The following is a 21,719-nucleotide window of genomic DNA, read 5'->3' as shown; positions in this document are numbered from 1 at the left end:
CAATAATCCTTAAAGAAGTGACTGATCCAATGCTCGATTACCTCCTGTTCATATAGCTGAATACGGATATCAACGTTCTCCTTGGTTTTTCCTGAAATCCTCTTTTTGGTTTCAACACCAAAGGGCTGATCATGTGGCCCTTGAGAATGAAGTAGAATCAAATTCTTCATCCAATGACTCTTTTGAACCAGTGTCTCCAGAATTCCATGGGAAAGAAGCCATCAGGTAATAAATAAATTACATGAAGGTGCAAATGGAGAACAGGCCAGGGACCCGAGGTCTATCTGGCAAAACACAGATGTGACAAAGATTTCCTGGGTGCCTCTTTGTACTCAACTATATCCGGGCCGTTCCACTCATGAAAGGCCACAATTATTGTTAAAATCACTCTGTTTTCCCACATTGTCAGTATTTAAATTTATAATTATCTTATTGCAGAACAACAAACATCAAGGAATAAATATTCTTCATAGTTCCATTTCTCTCATTTTCTTTTTTCCCTCTTCTTGATGCTGTGCTCCCTTTCTGTAACTGCTCTCTTTAGGAAAGACACTGTCATCGTATTCCTTGTCATTCTTCTCCTTTTCTCTCTAATTTACTGTCTCTCTCCTCTTTGCTTCCTAATGAAGAAGGGGAGAAGGGAGAGGCAGGTGATGCAGAAAAGGGGAGACAAGCATCCAGAAAGATAGGAAGAAAACCTAAGTTAGGGTACTCATGCCACGCATATCTTCCATTTGAGATATGGATGTGTTTTATTCAATGCTGATTTCTTTATTTCCAAACAACTAGAAATCCCTAACTTCCCTGGGTCTTTGCTCAACATTTGTTCATCATTCAATTTGCCATTGTCTCCTGAGGAAAGTTTCCGTCACCAGGGATCACATGAGGGAAAGAGCCCCCGGAATTTTCTCACAACCCCAAAGACTTGATTTCTTAATCCTCTGTCTACTTCCACAATGTCCTTAACACATTTTTCTCCCTTTTTCAGAATAAGAAATCTTAAGAAAGAATATAGAAAAGGAAAGCGTGAAAAAGTAGAAGCCTTGAAAGGTAACATCATATTTAATATGACTGTTCGATTTGGTGACTATGCCTCACTGTTGTACTGTCTTCGTGGGGATAAAGAACAGATATTCCAGACACCACAATTCTGCTTCATTTGAGCACACTGTGTTTCCTCCTGAGTAAATGTAAAACCATAGAACAATTTTAGAAAGTCAGGGTGTGCCATGGATACCTTTTGGGTTTGAAAGTTGTATGACTGCATCATGAAGTTCTGTATTTCCAGCTCATCACACTCCCTAATCCTAATCCATGACCTTTATTATAGTCAGCCCATTTTTAATGACAAAACTGCCCTCATCCTAAAAATTGTTAATCACAGAATAATATATCATCACAATGCTATAGCTATAAAGTGTGTATCATGGAAGATACAATTTTAAAAAGAAGGAGTTGAGGATGGATTTTATTTTGAATATTGCTAGCTAAATATACACATGCTATAAGAAATTATAAAAACTTTGGAGAGTGTGGGGGCACCTGCGTGGCTCAGTTGGTGAAGTGTCGGACTCTTGATTTCGGCTCAGGTCTTCAGCTCAGGGTCATGAGACTGAGCCTCACATTGGGTACAACACACTGCACGTGTCTGCTTGAGATTTTCTCTCTTTTTTGCCTTCTGCCCCTCCCCCTGTTGTGCTCTCACTCTAAATTAAAAAATAAAATCTTTAAAAACAATGGGGGAGGGGCAAATATAAAGTTAACATGTGGGCTCTGAATGGGATTTTTTTTTTTTTTTAATAATGCCAGGTCTGGTATTTGACATATATGAAGGCCAGATCACTGCCCTCCTTGGTCACAGTGGAGCTGGGAAAACAACCCTGTTGAACATGCTCAGTGGACTGTCCGTCCCAACATCAGGTGAGAAGATAATTACAGGCAAGAACATGGGCCCATAAATTAACTGTGCATTTTATTCGTTAATTAGTTTTGTTGGTTCATTTCAATAGTTAGTAATTTCATTAACTGCTAGTCACACCAGGTACTTCAGAGACAAGTCTTACAAGTTTCTCCAAGGTTTTCTTTTAATAGATGTATGTTCTACTTATTTAGAAAAGTCTTGGGGCACCTGGGTGGCTCAGTGGGTTAAAGCCTCTGCCTTCGGCTCCGGTCATGATCTCAGGGTCCTGGGATTGAGCCCCGCATTGGGCTCTCTGCTCAGTAGGGAGCCTGCTTCCCTTCCTCTCTCTCTGCCTGCCTCTCTGTCTGTCAAATGAATAAATAAAATCTTAAAAAAAAAAGAAAGAAAAGTCTTTGTGGTTTTAATATTTCAAGATCAGTAGCTTTACGAGTGGGCACTCTAACTGGTTCAGGTGAATTGTGAGCATTATATTTTTAGTCAAGAGTGTACTCCATAAAGGTACAGCATGTTTAAAAGACTCTAGTGTTGGACACACATTGTTTTTTCCCTTTAAAATATCTTAAACGAAGCATGGCGTCTTATCCTGATGCTGACTGTTAACCTTTCTGCTTCTAGGTTCGGTCACCATCTATAATCACACCCTTTCAGAAATGGCTGATTTGGAAGCCATCGGCAAGCTCACTGGAGTCTGTCCACAATCCAACGTGCAATTTGGTTTCCTCACTGTGAAAGAAAATCTCAGACTTTTTGCTAAAATAAAAGGGATTCAGCCACATGAAGTGGAACAAGAGGTAGAGGAACACATTAGGGGCCACACAGCCACGAACGTGAAATTGTTTATCTAGAAAATTCTAAGTTATTTGTGTTATTGCTAGACAGTTCATCATCAAAAGGGCAAAAAAGCCCTTGGCAATGAACAGCAAAATGACTGTGTCTTTAAAAACAAACATGCTGGGTTTTGGACTAAACATCCTTTTCTTTCTTTCTTTCTTTCTTTCTGGTTAGATACAACAAGTTTTAAGGGACTTGGAGATGGAAAATATTCAAGATACTCTTGCTCAAAATTTAAGCGGTGGACAAAAAAGGAAACTAACATTTGGGATTGCCATTTTAGGAGACCCTCAGGTAAGTCAAGCCAAAATTACTGGTGAATGAGATTGAGGACTGAGGAACTGTTGTATTCCATCAGACTGAATTTGCAAATGGTAAATGTAAAACAACTGTTCAAATGAAAAATTAAGTAGTAAAGTATTTCTCCCAAACACTTCTACACGTATATTGCTTATTTTTCTTTTTGCCAAGAATGGAGTTGTTTTTTTTTTTAAATCAACATATATATATTTGCCCCAGGGGTACAGGTCTGTGAATCATCAACACTCACATTTCACAGCACTCACCACAGCACATACCCTTCCCAATGTCCATAGCCCAGCCACCCCAGTAACCCTCAATTTGTTTCCTGACAGTAGGAGTCTCTTATGGTTTTTCTGCCTCCCTGGTCCCATCTGGTTTCATTTTTCCCTCCCTTTCCCCCAAAACCCCCACCCTGCTTCTCAAATTCCTTATATCAGAGATCATATGATAATTGTCTTTCTCTGATTGACTTATTTTGCTTAGCATAATACCCTCTATTTCCATATTGCTTTGAAAAAAAAACTTACCTGAAAGGGGAAAATGATTCTATGTTTCCCTACCGTGCAGGTTTTGCTGTTGGATGAACCAACTGCTGGGTCAGATCCTCTTTCAAGGCACCATGTATGGAACCTCCTAAAAGAGAGGAAATCTGATAGAGTCATTCTCTTCAGTACCCAGTTCATGGATGAGGCTGACATCCTGGCCGGTGATTTTCTTTTTTTTCTTTTTTTTTAGATTCCACATATAAGTGAGGTTATACAGTATTTGTCTTTTGCTTTCTCCGATTTATCTCACTCAGCCTAATGCCTTCAAGTTCCATCCATGTCCTTTTATGGTGGTTCTTGATTTTCTCTTATATCTTAGTGGAGAAATTAAGGACGTGGGTGAAATATGTGTAGATAAGTTCCAATACAGCTACTGTGTGTGTGTGTGTGTGTGTGTGTGTGTGTGTGTGTGTGTGTGCAGGAGATTCTTGCTGTCATCCATTTGAATGTCCACATCTCCACATACATTGTCCCACAAATGTATTCTGATCTTATTGCAAAGAACTCATTGGTTGTAAATATATAGCATACTCTTCAAATGTATATATGTTTTATTCATTAGGAAAGTCAGTTGGCTTGAAACAGATCCTTCCATTGTATGATAATTTTTCTCAACATACTAGAGAATAAACTAACATAACATTCTAGTTATTGGATAATGAGAAAATTGGCTTACATACGACCAGAATTAGAATGCAAATATTTTAGTGGATCATGCTCCTAAAATACATTATTAATGGATTTTTTCTTTTATAAAGAGTGAGAGAATAACCTCTTAATACAATGCATTGTTTTTCTTCTCTGCTTAGACAGGAAGGTGTTTATATCCAATGGGAGACTGAAGTGTGCAGGCTCTTCTCTGTTCCTGAAGAGGAAATGGGGCATTGGCTACCATTTAAGGTACAACCTGTATTGTTGGAGACATGTCAGAGCATGTTGCAGACAGGAGATCTCAGTATTAGTACCTTATTAATTATTAATATGTCAGTATTAGCACGTAGGCTACAAAATTATTAAGATCCTTTCAAGAGTGCTACATTAGAATCACACCACCCTGCTCTCTTTCTTAGCTAGTATGAAGGGCAGGTGGGATTGTAGACATGGAGACTACAAGGATGATTAAGCTAAGCTTAAACAACATTTTTGGAAAACAGTTTCACAACACATTGTTTGCAACGTGTAGAAATGTAGTGACATTCCAACCCTCTCTCATCATTTTTCCAACGCTTCCTTTTTGTTCATCACGATGATGTCAAGTCTCTCTGTTCTCCCTGACTTCATATTCTCCCTCATTCTTTTCTATCTCTTTCTCTTCCTGGTAATAACAAATGTTGTTATTAATCGTTATTATTATTACTGTTGTTATGTTATTAAGTAACGTCTATCACTTATCCCATGTTGGCTATACTCTAGGTTTTTGCTAGGATATTTACATGTGGAATACTTATATACTTCATTTAATCCTTCAAATAACTGTAAAAAGATGGTACTGTTGGCCTCTGACATGTCAGGGAGTTTTAGTAATAGACCCAACCTCACATTATTTAAAGTGCTAGAATCTTTGGGCCAAGATTACAGGTGTGATATGAATCTCTTCCCCATATTTCCTGCTAAAATATTAGTATTTCTTAAAAAATAATTTAAGTCACTTTATCCTCAGAAGTTAAAGGTGTACCCTACCTTATGTACTGAGGGTTTAATCTGATCAAATCTATCACTCCATCATGATTACTTGGTACAATCTAATCGAATCAATACCTTCCAACTAAAATGAACCACTCACTGTTTTCTAAGTATGTTCCATGATTTAGTTGTCTTCTCTCTGCTCAAGGTAGGACATCTGTTTGACATGTCCTCCTCCAACCCATTTTAACCAAGTTCAAATTTTGTCCATCCTTAAAGGTCTTTTCTGAATATTTTCTCCTTAATAAGCATCCTCTTTTCTGGAACCTGGGAAGCACTATTTTGAATTGTTACCTCAGGCAAATTAATTACCTGTCTTTGATCCTCAGTAATTTTTATATGATAGTGGTAATGATACCCACATTGCAGTTAAAGCTAAAAATATTGAATGAATGAATATTTGACAAGGTGCCAAGTGCTTAACTGACTTAAACTTCCCTCTTTCTCACTTCTTACATAATATGCTGCTTTATATTACTGCTACGTTCCAAGCTCCTCTGGGGAAGGTTCTGCATTCTTTCTGTTTGGGATCCAGGTTCATGTATTACATGGGGCCTTGTAAACACAGAATAGTTTTATCTAAAATTTATTTTTTTAAGTTGTGTGATCAAAGAGATATCTTCATTTGATAGCCTCCATAAATTTCTATGGATGTGACTAATAATGGTGCCTCTAAAATCCAGTGATTTCATGAAGAACTTTACATGTTTTCACTAAGAAGACAGATCATCTTTGAGTTGAACAAATTTTGGGCCAAAAAGTGATAAAATGAGCTAACATATATGGAGGGTTTACTTGGTGCAAGGCTCCGTGTGATCACATGCATACTTTATTTTATTCTGTCTTTTGAAATTCTTTGAGAGCTGAGTGTTAGAACAGTGATTGGAATTTTGATGGAAAATTGATGCTGGAAGACTAACTAAACCTAAGTTCAGGAACATGGATCAGTGGGAATTAGGACCATGATCTTAATGACTCTCTCAAGTTACTCCTGGGTCTGTGTTCACCATGTTCAAGTCTTAGTTTTTGTAAGACCCATACTTTATTGCAAAAGGGAAATTGAAGCTGAGCTTTCGGATAGATGGAGAGAAAATCAGGCATTTCCTCCACCTCACTCCAGCCTACATCCAGCTAAATATCTCTTCCCTCCAAATAATAATACTTGAGTTATTACCCATTACATTAGTGCCTCTAGATTATATAGCTTGGACTATATTTGGACTATTTAGTATGTCTTGCTTCTTCCATTACTATATATATATATATACACACACACACACACACACACACACACTCATCTCATAAATATTAATGAAGTGACAAACTTACTACAATTGTTTGTAGAGATGGTGTTGGATAAAAAATAGCTTTAACATGCTCTTTTTAAATGTCAGTTTGCATCTGAATGAAATGTGTGATCCAGACAGTATAACATCACTTGTTAAACAACACATCCCTGATGCCAAATTAAGGGCACAGAGTGAAGAAAAGCTTGTATATATTTTGCCTTTGGAGAGGACAAACAAATTTCCAGGTAACAGAACATAGAGACCACAGAATGATTTATAACAATGTTACTAACAATAACTGTTGCCTTAAGAATGATGGCTGACATCTTTATGCTTGCTAAGTGCATGGCAGTATGTGTAATCCTTTGATGTTCCCCAGTTACTGCTAGTATTGATATTATCAATATTATCCCCTGATATCATCCCCAAATCACTTATGAGTAAACTGAGGCAAAAGATGCCAAATAGGCTTCAAGTGGCAACCTGGACAGTTAAGAGGTACAGGACCACATCAAGCTAAAATTAGGAATATTTGGGACATTTGTTTCAGGAATGAATGAGAGAACCTGGTCCGGACAAGGAGGGGTCTGTGAAAACAGCATGGAGTATTAAATGGGAGCTAAGGGAATGGTACACCAGCACATGTACATGGTTTTATTATAAACGCTGTGACATAATATTATAACCTAAGTAACTGAATAGTAATTGCAATCAAACCATATGTTGCCAAACATTCTAAACTTACAACTTTGCTGCAAATACAGAAGCCTGGAGGCTCAGTGCCATCCACTTTTCTAGCTCGTCTCTCAGTATGCTTTCATTTGCCAAGCGTTTTGAGGTAGATGGCATTTAGGAAAAAAAAGTATGACCATAAAATGTGTTTACTTTGAGTTCAAGGAATTTTCCAGCTTTTAATGGATGCTAATGGCTTCGTGGTTGTTTGCCTGAATGAATAAGCCTGTCATAATCATGGTTCATAAGGAAATATAGCACTAGACAGTAGCGTGCGGTCATTGAAAGCTGGGAAAATAGAGCCAGATTGGGTAGGTTCAAATCCCAGCAAGGCTTAACAGCTGAGCTCCATTATCCTGGATAAATTATATTATTTTTCTGTACTTTAGTTTCCCTATTTGTAACAAAGAGATAATGATAGTACTAACTTTATAGGATTTTCATGAGGATTAAATGATTTAATATATTTAAATATATTATTAAAATATTAAAAATAAGCACAGCACCTGGGATCTTACCTGACATAGAAGTTATAGCATTTCTTCAAGTCTAAGACAGACTCAGCTGTAAGATGTGAAATAGAAAGAAATGGTGCCACCATTTACAATGACATACCAACATTTGGGATACATGCTCCTTTCAAATACGGTAAAAGATGACGAAATGTATTTATGTTAGACAGTGAAGTAACTAGTCCTAGATGTGTACACCATATACGTATGGAAACAGAAATCTTTATGAAACCCACAAAGCAAAGTGTTAAATGATTATTTGTTAAATGCATTTCAAAGGGGAATGCACAATTTAAAAAAAGACCGAAAAAGAACCAACACTTAGAACTCATTAGAAATCGTGACTACTTCTGTATTTTTATCTAACACACCTTTAAGACAGATACCTTTAATTTCTCCCAGTATTCGAATTAGTTCATCCTTTATTCTACTTCAAATTTTCCTGAACTGCCCCCAAGTTATGCCCAGTATCTTTAAGAAAACAAAAAACAAAAACAAACCTCAAAAATGGCCTGCTAATCTCTATAAAGACATACCTTCTTTTTAAAAATTTTTTTGCAGCATGATGTCCCTTTTATTTTTTTAAATTCAATTAATTAACATATAGTGTATTATTAGTTTCAGAAGTAGAGTTCAGTGATTCATCATTCTTATATAACACCCAGTGTTCATTACATCACTTGTGCTCCTTAATGCCCATCACCCAGTTATCCCATCCCCCCACCCCCCTCAGGAATCCGCAGTGTTTCTCCTATAGTTAAGAGTCTCTTATGTTTTGTCTCTCAAGACCTACCTCCTTTGAAGGCTCTTGTGTAATCTTCATACCATGGTCAGAAGCTGGAAAAGAGAGAGTAAATACAAAGTTACATACATACTTTGTTCTTTCCTTTGACTTTTATATTTCTCTAAAATAGGGAAGATTGTGAAGCACTAATTATTTCTATAAACATTAGTTCTTTTGCATTTGTTATTCTACTGCCTACTAGCTATTCCTAGGAGCATTCTTCTCTCAGTTTTTGGAATAATATTCCTGAATGAATGGGGTTTTAGAATTTAATATTTCCTACCTTAGTCATCCATGGGTGCTATAGCACATACTGTAGACTGGGGGGCTTACAAAGAACAGACATTGATTTTTTTGATGGTTCTGTATGCTGGAAAGTTCAAGACCTATGTTCTAGCACCTTTGGGTTCTCATGAGATACCCCTTTGGGGTTGCAGAGTTCAGACTTCTCCTGGTCTTCCCATATGGCAGGGAGCAGGGAGAGGAAGCCAGATTTCTTGTGACTCTTTCAAAGGTATTAATCCCATTAATGAAAGCTCCACTCTCAGGACCTCATCTAATCCTAATTATCTCCCAAAGCCTCCACCTCCTAATACCATCACACCAGAGGGTAGGGTTTCAACATACAGATTTATGGGGATTTATGGGAGACCACAAGACTTCAGTTCATTTATTACATTCCTCATTATCAAACAGATTAATTTTTAAAAAGATTTTATTTATTTATTTGTCAGAGAAAGAGAGAGTACACACACGCAGGCATAGTGGCAGGCAGAGGCAGCGAGAGAAGCAGGCTCCCTGCCGAGCAAGGAGCCTGACGCAGAACTCGATCCCAGAACCCTGGGATCATGACCTGAGCCAAAGGCAGCGGCTTAACCAACTGAGCCACCCAGGCATCCCCAGAATTAATTTTTTAAAACAGAAAAAATAAAACATAATATTTCTTAAAGAACTCAGCATATGTAGCTTTCCAAGAATGAAACATAGATGATTACAGTTTTATACTCAAGACATGGAAACACACTGTATAGGTTATTTTAGAAATAAGGGAATGTCTATATCATAGCTTTGTTTCTTATGAATGCTTTTGGGCTATCACACATGTTATCTATTGTTGAAAAATATAGTTACTTAATATCATTACAAATTATATTCTTCTAATGCATTACTGTGACTACTTTTAGATCTTTACAGGGACCTTGATAGATGCTCTAACCAAGGCATTGAGAATTATGGCGTTTCCATGACAACTTTGAATGAAGTGTTCTTGAAATTAGAAGGAAAATCAGCTATTGATGAATCAGGTAAAAAACAAAAGAAGAAGAAGAAGAAGAAGAAGAAAAAGAAGAAGAAGAAGAAGAAACTTCAATTTTACCTTTCTGTAGAATATTCTATCTTGAAAATATAGATGAGGCTGTATGTTTTGGGAGGTGCTCTGATTCAGTCTGGTCTTGGAAATTCTAGAGCAGAGAAGAGATGTATTTCTGTCTCTTTCTTCCCTTTTCTCCCAATGCTGGTCCCCCCTCTTAAATTCCTTATTTTGTAGTATGCATTTTACTAAGGGTGTGGGATATGGCAGTGCACAAGATTAGGTCCTCATGGAGTAGACAATAAATATGTAAGTGCTACAGAGAGAAGGAAATTAGAATTGTATGTTGATCGTTAACCTTTCTTGTAACATTTTGAGGATATTGTCCCAATGTCTTCAGGTTCCATTGTTGTTATGAGAAGATTTGATGTCAGTATGTTTTTTAGTATTTTTTTTTTATTGGCTGAGTGGATTTTTAAAAATACCTCTTTCTCTCTTTTCCCACTGTTGAAGTTACACACTTGTGGTTATACTTAACTTTTCTAAAAGTCTAGAGCTGATCAGTTTCTCTAGGCATGTCTTCCAAAAGAAGTAACCTTTTTCTTATCTTCAAGAAATGGCTACATGAAAAAAATATTTTCTCTACCAATTTTACATCCTTATATCCTTAAAATATACCAATTTTAAGGGGCTAGGGATGGTTCTATATATACTGACTTTTCTACCTTAGTCAGAAATATTGATAGTTTATCTTTTGCAATGAATATATTTTTCTAAGCTAAATATGGGTTTCTTTTCATTGATTTCCCTGGAATGAAATAAGTCCTTAAGGCTATAGACCCAAACCTTTTTAAAAAGAAAAAACAAGATTTCTTTTATTGTGTCATTAGTTTTTCTTCTTGCATTATGCTTTTTTTTTTGCTTTGTTTCCTTTATTTTAGTAGTTACCCTCATAATGCCATGAATTCATTTATTAGCATCTCCTTGCCCAAGATTCTCTTCTCTAACACCACTTGGTGGAAAGACGGTCATCGAGAAATCTAAGTAATATCCATCTAAAATAACACCTTATAAATGATCGATTTTATGTTTTATAGATGCTGGAATTTGGGGAGAGTTACAAAGTAATAGGACAAAAGACACAGGAAGCCTTGTTGAGCTGGAACAAGTTTTGTCTTCCTTTAAGGAAACAAAGAAATCCATCCATGGCATGGCCCTCTGGAGACAACAGCTCTGTGCAGTTGCAAAAGTTCGCTTCCTCAAGTTAAAGAATGAAAAAAAAACCCTGTTGACCATGTGAGTACCCAGGTGTTTCTGATATGATGGGTCAGTGCTCTCAAAATAAATTCAAGGGGAAAGAATAAACACACCTCAGAGATAAAGTATAGCAATTGCATGTGGTCATTTATTTTTTTTTAACACAGAAAAGAATTTCTAATTTCTTGGGTGGATATATAACTAAATCTGGTAAAGTTTGGGCTTTTTCTTTTAATTCCACACAGAATCTGCTCTTACCCAAGAATCGTTTGAAATCGTTTTTCTGAAGCATGGAACTTAGCACTTGGGTCCCATCCCCAGAACTTCGTCTTTGCCCACATGGTTCTCTGCCAGGCTGTATCTGAGCCATCCATCCTTGGGAACCTGCTTCATGGTTCACACATTTCCCTATAGCTTCGGGCTCTTCATGAAGCCGTAACTCCTTGCAAAAACCCTGATCTCCAGTCAGGACTCATTCATTAAAAGATACTTGCTAGCACTTCTGCTTAACACTTGATATTAAATATCTGTAACACTTACCAATATAAATCAGACATGAGATTTGGCTCATGAAGGTGATTAGAAGTATACTAAAAACCATAGCATAAAATTAGACAATATCGTCATCCAGAACATTCAGTATGCAAAAGATTAGGTTCCAATATGGGCATCAGAAAAATCATCTTATAAATTTTTTTTGTGAGAAATGGAGTCTGGTGTAGGAAAATGTAACAGTTAACCAAGGAAAGAAAGGAGGATGGAAATTCAGGCAGAGGGGGCAATACTGAGTTTGGAGGTAGGTGAAAAGTCAGAAGAGCTGTTACCAATTTGAGTTGATTACAACATAAAGTATACAGAAAAGTAAAAAATAGGTGTGTTTAGATTTTATTTATTTTTTTATTTGACAGACAGAGATCACAAGTAGGCAGAGAGGCAGGCGGGGGGGGTGGGGGAGGGGAAGTAGGCTCCCTGCTGAACAGAGAGCCCGATGTGGGACTCGATCCCAGGACCCTGAGATCATGACCTGGCCAAAGGCAGAGGCTTAACCCACTGAGGCACCCAGGCACCCCTAAAAATAATTTTCATGATGTACTACATACTGCTGAAGAGTTGGGGCTTTGTGACTAGAAAGGAAGTAGTAAAATTTTATTTTTTATTTGAAAAAATGATTGACATAATTAGCACAGATTGCTAGGTGGGGGGCTGTGGGGGGCTCAGCCAGCTGGGCATCCGACTCCCAATTTCACCTCAGGTCATGATCTCAAGGTCATGAGATTCAGCCCTGTGTTAGACACTGCCGTCAGAAGGGAGTCTGCTTGGGGATTTCTCTCTCTCTTCCTCTGTCCCTCCCTCACTTTTGCTCACTCTCACTCTCTCTCTAAAACAAAAATAAATAAATAAATAAATAAACAGATTGCCAAATTGCACTTAATTGGGCAACAGTGCAAAAATGGCTTGGAAACAGACTCTAGAGACCGGGAAAACAGTCATTGAGGACAATGTTGAAAGAGGTCAGGAGAAAGATAATTAAGGTCCAAACTTAGACAGTGGAAGAGAAAAGGTTTTTAGGCACCTAATAATGATGATATGATAGAAATTTTCATCTATTCAGAAAAGGGACTTAAAGGAGACAGATTAGTAGAAAATGGCCCTTGGAACTTGAATAAATGAGAAAATGTTGTAATTTATACCAATTGGAAACGGGAGGGGAAAACGTTTGAGTGTAGTACGTCTGGGTGTTGGTGGCATGCCAGTGTGCTGTGGTCTAGAAAAAGGGATAAATGCAAGATGGAAACAGAGGAAAGTAGTGGGAATTGGAGAGAGATTTGAGTCCTATCCAGCCAACCTCATGAGCTTGAGTGACATGTCCAACATGGGCAGGGCGGGGGAGAAGGGGAGAGGCATTAGAGAGATAGAAAGACCAAGCATAGATACGTAGGAACCATTTCATTTTGGAAAAAAGAAACAGGGGTGAGGGTGGGGGGGAAGCATGATTCCTTTATTTGCTTCGTGTTTAGAATTTATTTCTATTTTAATATCCATTATCTACTCAAACTTAAAAATCTATAAACATTGCTATAGATGATTTTTTTTTCTTTTACATTTTCCTCCACATAGATTATTGCTTCTTGGCATCAGCTTTTGCCCTCAGCTTTTGGAGCATCTATTCTATGAGTTATATCAAAAAAGTTATTCTTGGGGACTGGCTCCTGATATGTACTTCCTCTCGCCAGGACAACCGCCTCAAGCTCCTCTGACCCACTTACTGGTCATCAATAAAACAGGTAAACATGAAGCAAAATGTAATTTTCCAGCATTGTTCTTCCTAAGAGATTCCCCAGACAACATAAACCATGAAGGGGTAGAAAAAATTCTGCATGTTTTAGAACACCTATGAGGCCAAATAGAAAATTAATTTTAAAAATGAAAAATTCAAGGTTGGGGAGTTTATTTTAGAAACACAACCTGCAAGGTCACTTAAATCCTAAAGTTGATTGTATCAAGTAACAAAAGGGGATGTAGTAAGATAAATCATTGATTGATCATTGAGGTCTTTCCACAACATTTTTTAAGTTCTATGCATTCTTGAGAGCTAGAAAAAAAATCTGTTCCAAATTTCTAAGAAAATAGAGGATTAATATCTTTAAGGATTATAATGTTAATTTTAAAATAGTATTTTTACACTAACAGAAATTATATGCAGGTGGCTAGGCTCTAGGACAAGTCATCTTGTCCTATCTTTGATATCAGAATTTTGGTATCAGGATTTTGGTATCACAGCATCAATTCTGCCTTTCTAAGGAAATCCTTAGACAATCTTCATTATGGTATGCTTTGGGTAACGTCATTTCGTTTAGTTTAGGTTGTTTTTTTTTTTTATATTACTTATTGTTGTTTTACTTCCCTTGCTCCTTTTGATTTTTACCTTCATGGTAGGGTCAAGTATTGATAACTTTATACATTCACTGAGGCAGCAGAACATAGCTTTGGAAGTGGATGCTTTTGGAACTAGAAGTGGCCCAAACGAGCCATCATACAATGGTGCTATCACCGTGTCAGGTGATGACAAGGTATGTTGGGCTCTGGTTTTGCAATTTACCAAAGATGGGGTATGAGGACCATTTGAGTAATACCTAACAACAGACATAAAAGGCCAGTTTAACACAAACAGATGGGATACCGCTCATTTGTGAGTGTAAATATTTGCCCATAGCCTCCATTATAACAAGATAGAATGAAATGTCATTTGATTTTATTCCTTATTAAATTATTTGCACTATTATTAACAATGAATTTAAACCTTATTATCAATTCTATTCCATTCTAATAATGAATTTAAATCTTATTCTCAATTGGATTTCAACTCAAATGACTCTTTGATGAATCATCTAAGAATAAGTCTGATTAAGATCTATTATGAACTTCAGCTCCATTACCCCCCCCAAAAAAAAGTTCTTAATTTTTTTACAATAGATTTTTGTATATTTCTTATGGGAAAAAAGTTCATGTCTTGACTGCTAAACTCTACACAAATGGGTCAAATCTTTAGATAAATATTTATATTCAGCTATCTGATATTAATGGGAGACTGTGGACTCTGAAAAGCAACCTGAGGGTTTTGAAGGGTCAGGGGTGGGAGGTTGGGGGAACAGGTGGTGGGTGATGGGGAGGGCACGTTTTGCATGGAGCACTGGGTGTTGTGCAAAAAGAATGAATACTGTTACGCTGAAAAAAAAAATAAATAAATAAAAAGGGAAAAAAAAAAAACAAAAAAAACAAAAAAAAAAAAAACAAAAAACTTTCTGTTGCCTACAACTTGCAGTTCATGAATCAACAACAGTGGATCCCCTAAAAGCTCATTAGAAATGCAGATTCTCTGCTCTCACTCCAGACCTACTGAGTAACTGCACTTTAATAAAATCTGCAGGAGATTCCTATGCTCACCAAAGCTTGAGAAGGAATGCCTTATTTGGCAATATTTAAGATTGGTGTATTTCTTATAAAAATTTACCTACTGTCTCTGTTAAAAAATCCTTCCATGTGCTGATTCTGGCAGTCTGCAGCTGGAATTGAGAAACAGTTGCCCAGTTTAGACCTGGACTAAACTTGCTTTAGACCTGGACTTGCCAACTTGCTCTAACCCCAGGCTGCTTTACCCATGTATATGATCTACCTAGGCCCCATGGGAGTATGGGGAGAGATCCCTGTGGTAGACAAATGAAAAAAGATAGCAAGACAGTGTTGTTATATGTGTAAACCACAGTAGGTAAGTGTTGCAAAGCTTGACCATTTGCAACTTGTCAGAGTTAATTTTCAGAAATAATTTCTGTGCCCATAATAAAACTAAAAATTACTTTTGATCAAACTCATCCTTGGTATGTTTTAAGAAGGTTAGTTTCTGATGTGCTCAGAAAAATAGTTTTTAAAAAATGGCATTCTTAAGATCAATGTAAATTGCTTTAAGTAATTAGATTAGCTACAATCCATGTGATTTATTTGTGATTGCAAAAATAAAAACTTACTTATATTCTTTTTATTTGGGCAAGAAGTAATCATGTTATATATATGTATCTATATATCATTTATTGTATATATGTGTATATGTATATGTATATAGAGATGTAACATTTTTTACCGTATGTTTCCCCCCAGCTTTATTAAGATACAATTGATATACAGCACTGTACAAGTTTAAGATGTATAGCATAATGACTTGACTTACATATACTGTGAAATGATTTTAAAATGCCATTTTAAAGGAGGTCTTTTTTTAAGATTTTTATTTATTTATTTGACATAGAGAGAGATCACAGGTAGGCAGAGGGGCAGGCTGAGAGAGAGGGGGAAGCAGCCTTCCTGCTCAGCAGAGAGCCCGATTCCGGTCTTGATCCCAGGACCCGGAGATCATGACCTGAGCCGAAGGCAGAGGCTTAACCCACTGAGCCACCCAGGTGCCCCTTAAAAGAGATTTTTACATGCAGCAATGCTACTACAAGCTCAGTATTTGTGAAAACCCATGCTTTCATTACAGTAGCTGCCTGCTATCTGCTTCTAAGTATCCACACATTCTTAATTTATAAAATGCATGTATTGCATTTTGAAAGGAAGCTATGGCCATGTTACAGAGACATTGCTTTGTGGAGTTTTATGGTATTGCTGCTAAAAGTCGTCTGAGGCATTTCATTTTGTGACCATTTAGGCATAAAGAGCCACCTGTCCACTGCTATGGTCAGTAAAGAGCAAAATACTGAATTCCTTGCTGTATCCAGAAATTAATCAAATAATATGAGTGATGGTGATATTAATCACATTCAATGCTTTAGCCTTCCTGTTTTGTCAAAAATTCTAACGATTTTCTACCGTATTTTTTCATTAAATTTTGTATTTGTTTCCTGAGGGCTTAAAATGCATATTTATTATATTTTAGGATCACAGATTCTCAATAGCATGTAATACCAAAAGGCTGAATTGCTTTCCTGTCCTCATGGATATCATCAGCAATGGGCTACTTGGAATTTTTAATTCTTCAGAACGCATTCAGACTGATAGAAGCACATATTTCGAAGTAAGTATAATTTTTCAGAGGGGGGAGGGGCAAAGGGATAGAGTTAGAATCTTAAGCAGCTTCCACGCCCAGCTTGGGCCCGATGTGGGGCTCAGTCCCACAACTGAGATCATGACCTGAGCCAATTCAAGAGTCAGATGCTTAACTGACTGTACCACCCAGGTGCACCTGAAGTCAATATGATATTATCTCACTTATCCTGAACTTTAAGTTTTCAAGAAGACACTTGAAATGCAGAAATAACATCATGTTAATTTTTGTGACTTGTTCTTGAGTAAGTGTGTGTTTTATACACATGTTGTTTGTATTTGCAGGTTTATACACACACACACACATATACATAGACACATTATCTAGAGATGATTATGTAACATTATAACCTGAATTGGATGACTTGGGGTCAGTGGAATGGTAGAAAAGACAAATAGTTGGGGAAAAAAAATGACCGCTTCTTACATCTGTCACCACCTGTCGCAGTGAGTAATGGGACCTCGCTGAAGCAGTCAGAGTCTTAAAGGCCAGACAAGTGGCTGTCTCAACAACTTGACCTTCTATAGCCCTTGGTTCAGCAATCTGCAAGAAAAAAAATACAGATTAAAAACGTCATCACAAAGTTTTCTTAAGACATAAATAAGGCAATGTGAGCACAAGGTGCCATTGACCGAGTTAAAGATGAGCAGGAAGGCACATAAGCATAGGAAACCACAGGCACTCGATAAATTGCTCTCCTTATCACGATTGCTGTTTGTGTTATTTTTCTTGGGAGTGCACTGGGTTTCCATTAAAGAAGGTTCAGCTTTAATTAGATCAGTAGACAGGCTGAAATTGAACTAGAAGCAGTTCTTATTTAAAATGTAGTTTGCCAGGCCTGCTCATATCCAGAGTCAGAATCTCCTCAGTGTGGGGAGGGCGTGCATCTCCATCATGGCGCCATCTTGAATCTCCCTTCACCATCTTGAAATGACACCGTGGGCATCCTCTACAGCTCCCTGGTCACTCTTTGTTATTAAGAATTATTCCAGTGCTGTCCAAAACTTCAATTTCCTATCCAATTCAAACACCACAGGGTCAATTTGTGGCCTAATGGTGGGATGGACTGGGGGGGGTGGGCAGTGGTGGGCTTTGCTCTTTTCCCTCTTTTCTAGTCTAACATCTTGGAGTGAAAAGGAGAGAGTGACCTTGCTCTGGACTCCCCACCCCTTTTTTTCTCCACTGTTGGGGCTGGAAGCAGAGAGGAAAGATGGAGAGATTAAGACAGGAAGAAATGGTGCTCTGGAGACATCCTTTCTCTAGTTGTATCTGCTCCCTGTAGCTTCTATGTACGTGGCCACCACAGCCTAGGTGACCTGTGTGATTGTCTTGGGTAGTGTTTAGCTTTGACCTCAGTCCCTTGTGTAGATGAAGATGAACTTGATGGTGCTGAGCAGAATTTCTCTTTGATTGCTATGGAGATGTCCTCATTGTCAAGCTCTCCCCTTTCCCTTGTGCATTGCTTGATATGGCCATCATGCAGGCAGTTAACAACTTCCGCCCCTGCCTTAACCTCCATGCCTTTTCAGAAAGAACTGTTTAGTGCCTCTTGCATAGTGTTGGGAAGCTACAGAGATTTGGGGTGACGTGGGGGTTGTCCCACATTCTTCATAGCACCAATTCACCTATTTGAATGATTGGTTAAGATTAAGCACAAATGAGCTGTTGTGCAGTTGCCAGCAGCTCACATGTTCTGCATGATTTCAGGAGCACATGTCTTATGAGCATGGATATCTGAGTAACTCCTTCTTCTGGATCCCCGTGGCAGCCTGTTTCACTCCGTACATTGCAATGAGCAGCATCGGCGACTATAAAGTAAGGAGATTTAACAAAGTCCATGGTGTTCTTATTATTCAGAGACCCCTTTTCCGCTCTATGACTGTACATTTATATGGGGGGGGGGGACACTCCAAATTTACGTGCTTGAAACAATGCATCATCCTGCATTTTAGTAAAAGGTTGGAAAAAATGAAGAAAATGCTATTCTTCTTAAACAGCGGTGAGACCTCGGGAAGGACAGCAGAGGAGGTATCATCAGCTAACAGGGAATGGCAGCTTTCATCTGGTTTATCGCTAAGATTTTCCTTGGTAGCCATGACCCTCTGACATTATCACAATGCCTCTCTCGGCGATGATTTTTGCTTCAAGGTGGTGGTGAAGTTACTCAGTGAAACAGTCCTAACCAGTTCATCCCAGAATTTTGGCTTATTGTTGAAAAAGATTGCCCCTTTCGAGACGCATTTTAGTTTCACTAAGTTAGAACATATTTGTACTAAGTTTTTTTTAAAAGATATTTATCTAAAATCCCAATGTAATTGGAAATTCCATATTAATACCTCTTTCTCCTTAGCCTCCATGGCCCGCTAACGGTGAAGTCATGGAATTTGCTTCTGAAATCTACCTAAAATCTTCCCACGTTCCTCCATCTCTCTTACAACACCCTGGTCAGAGCCACTATCATCTCTCTCCTGGATGAGCACATCAGTCTCCCTACATGCTCACTATGGCTCCTCATTAGTCTTCTCCTTACCCATTCTCCACCCAGTGGAGCAGAACAAGTACTTAAATACACACATCTGACCACGTTGATGACTCACCTAAGTCCCTCCATTGGTTTCTTGGCAAACCAAGCAGCAAGGATGAAATCCTTGCTGTAGCCTGAGAATCAGTGCATGAACTGGACCCAGATGTCTCTCTCCACTTTGATATGATGCCACTATCATCTCGATAACTGTGCCCAACAACTGGATTCTTCCCAGTTTCTTGAGAGGGCCAACTGTACCCACTACGGGTCTTCTCTCCTGTGCTCTCTGCCTGCTGTGTCCCTACCTGTCACCTGTGCAACTCCTACTCACCACTCAGACCCTCACTCAGGCCCTTCACAAGTGAACCTTCCCTGACAGATCCCCTAATTACAATTCACCTCTCCTATGACCCTTACCTTAACACTTTTACTTTTACTTCTTAAATTTTAGTTTCCACAATTTTAATTATGTAGCTATCACTACTACACCTATCTGCATATCACCTTTATCTCTTTTGACCCCGGCAACTTCACCTCCATCAGAGCCCCATGACCAATACAAAGCACATGGTGCCCTCAGTAAACATATATTGAACATATTTAAAAAAAAATTTTTTTTTATTTGACGGACAGATCACAAGTAGGCAGAGAGACAGGCAGAGAGAGAGGAGGAAGCAGGCTCCCCGCGGAGCAGAGAGCCTGATGCGGGGCTCGATCCCAGGACCCTGGGATCATGACCTGACCTGAAGGCAGAGACTTAACCCACTGAGCCACCCACGTGCCCCCATATATCGAACATATTAATGAACAGAAAAAGTCCATCTCTCTAATGCATCCTAGCTATCATTCTCTTTCCTTTTTTCCAGGTACACTCCCCTTTCTAGAATATTTATCTCCATTCTAACTTTTTTCCTAAAGAATGTCTTTCTATAAATTCAATTTTATATTTAATATTTTCGTTGCTTTCATGCTTCTGTTAAAGTTCAAGTAGTATTTTAATCCTTGTGTTAAGACAATCACTGCAACAATATAACTTAGAGTGGGTCACAATATCAAAATCTACTTACTAGTTTTCATACGTAATAATGAAAAATGTGCTTTACTTCAAGACAGTAAGTGTCCTATTTTTATCTTACTAGTTTTAACAGACATCTTCTATGCCAACCTAAAAAGAGAGTAATAAAATTGACTTGTTAGAAGATCACTTCTTAGACCTAAAATAAAATGCCAATTATAAAAGGACTGTTTATACCCAGCATAAATTTAAAGAATCTTACAGGAAATTTGTAGACCTACACCTCTGGAATCTTTGTACAATTTACAAGTCCCCATTAGTGTCCAAAGGAAGAGTAGCTTTGCAAAGAAAAGAACAGGCATTTTAATGAGGCAATGTCCAGTCATTCCGTGACGGAATGTGGGCTGGTTTTGTTGGTGCATTTCTCCTTTGGACAATGAGCACCATCAATCCCTCCGAAAGAAGGAGTGTGGCCGGTAATGGTGTCATTTACTCTATCAGTATAATATATGAAAGGGACACACACACAAAAATGAATGATTATGTGACCGCATATTTGCAGTTTCTCAAGCCTCAACTACTCAGCACTTTTGATGATTCTTCCTTTTCTTTCCCAGAGAAAAGCTTACTCCCAGCTACAGATTTCAGGCCTCTACCCTTCTGCTTACTGGTTTGGCCAGGCGCTGGTGGATATTCCCCTCTACTTCTTGATCCTCCTTCTGATGCAAATAATGGATTACATTTTTAGCCCAGATGAGATTATATATATAATTCAAAACCTGTTAGTTCAGGTAAGTGGCAAAAATTATGAGATAGTTTTATTAGACTGTATTTCATGAATGCAATGACATTATTAATTTTAAACTAAAGAATTTCAGATTACCTTTGCTATAGCATAGTTTGGAAAGTTGAGGTTTTGGTATGAATGCTTTCCTAGGTTGGATAAGGTAAATCCTTGGATAAGGATTTACCTTATCCAACCTTAATATTTCTATTTTCAGATCTTGTGTAGTATTGGATATGTCTCATCCCTGGTTTTCTTGACATACGTGATTTCATTCATTTTTCGCAATAGGAGAAAAAATAGTGGTATTTGGTCATTTTTCTTCTTAATTGTAAGTATGCACACAGTACATATTATTTGATTTTTAAATCATTTTTAAATAATTTTAAGAATATGTATTTTAAAGGTACAATCCACAAGAGGAACAGTGTCAAACTGAAAAGCATCTGCAGGGCAAACAAAGCAATCAATAAAATGACAGGGCAGCCTATGGAATGGGGAAAATATTTATAAATCATGCATCTGGTAAGGGGTTAATATCCCAAATATGTAAGGAACTTGTATAACTCAATAGCAAAATAATAATAATAATAATAATAATAATAATAGCAATAGTAACAGGTATGTGAAAACA

The 21,719-nt window shown here is 37.8% G+C and overlaps 1 protein-coding gene across 5 annotated transcripts in view; it reads left to right on the top strand.

The window, feature by feature from the left end:
- Positions 1–21,719, top strand: part of ABCA9 (ATP binding cassette subfamily A member 9) — a 70,979-nt gene that overhangs the window by 23,484 nt on the left and 25,776 nt on the right. For all 5 annotated transcript variants that reach the window (XM_045985943.1, XM_045985945.1, XM_045985946.1 and 2 more), the window contains 16 exons: positions 57–225; positions 989–1,050; positions 1,810–1,920; positions 2,537–2,712; positions 2,927–3,046; positions 3,623–3,761; positions 4,410–4,500; positions 6,678–6,817; positions 9,785–9,904; positions 11,007–11,205; positions 13,285–13,451; positions 14,104–14,237; positions 16,595–16,732; positions 18,470–18,577; positions 20,919–21,092; positions 21,303–21,416. In XM_045985943.1, coding sequence (XP_045841899.1) covers positions 57–225; positions 989–1,050; positions 1,810–1,920; positions 2,537–2,712; positions 2,927–3,046; positions 3,623–3,761; positions 4,410–4,500; positions 6,678–6,817; positions 9,785–9,904; positions 11,007–11,205; positions 13,285–13,451; positions 14,104–14,237; positions 16,595–16,732; positions 18,470–18,577; positions 20,919–21,092; positions 21,303–21,416 — 2,162 coding nt within the window. The remainder of the gene's footprint in view (positions 1–56; positions 226–988; positions 1,051–1,809; positions 1,921–2,536; positions 2,713–2,926; positions 3,047–3,622; positions 3,762–4,409; positions 4,501–6,677; positions 6,818–9,784; positions 9,905–11,006; positions 11,206–13,284; positions 13,452–14,103; positions 14,238–16,594; positions 16,733–18,469; positions 18,578–20,918; positions 21,093–21,302; positions 21,417–21,719) is intronic.

Source organism: Meles meles, chromosome 18 (genome assembly GCF_922984935.1).
Source record: "Meles meles chromosome 18, mMelMel3.1 paternal haplotype, whole genome shotgun sequence".
NCBI classification, from domain to species: Eukaryota; Metazoa; Chordata; class Mammalia; order Carnivora; family Mustelidae; genus Meles; species Meles meles.
The sequence above is the reverse complement of the archived record's forward strand: the minus strand, read 5'-3'. Positions and strand labels throughout refer to the sequence as shown.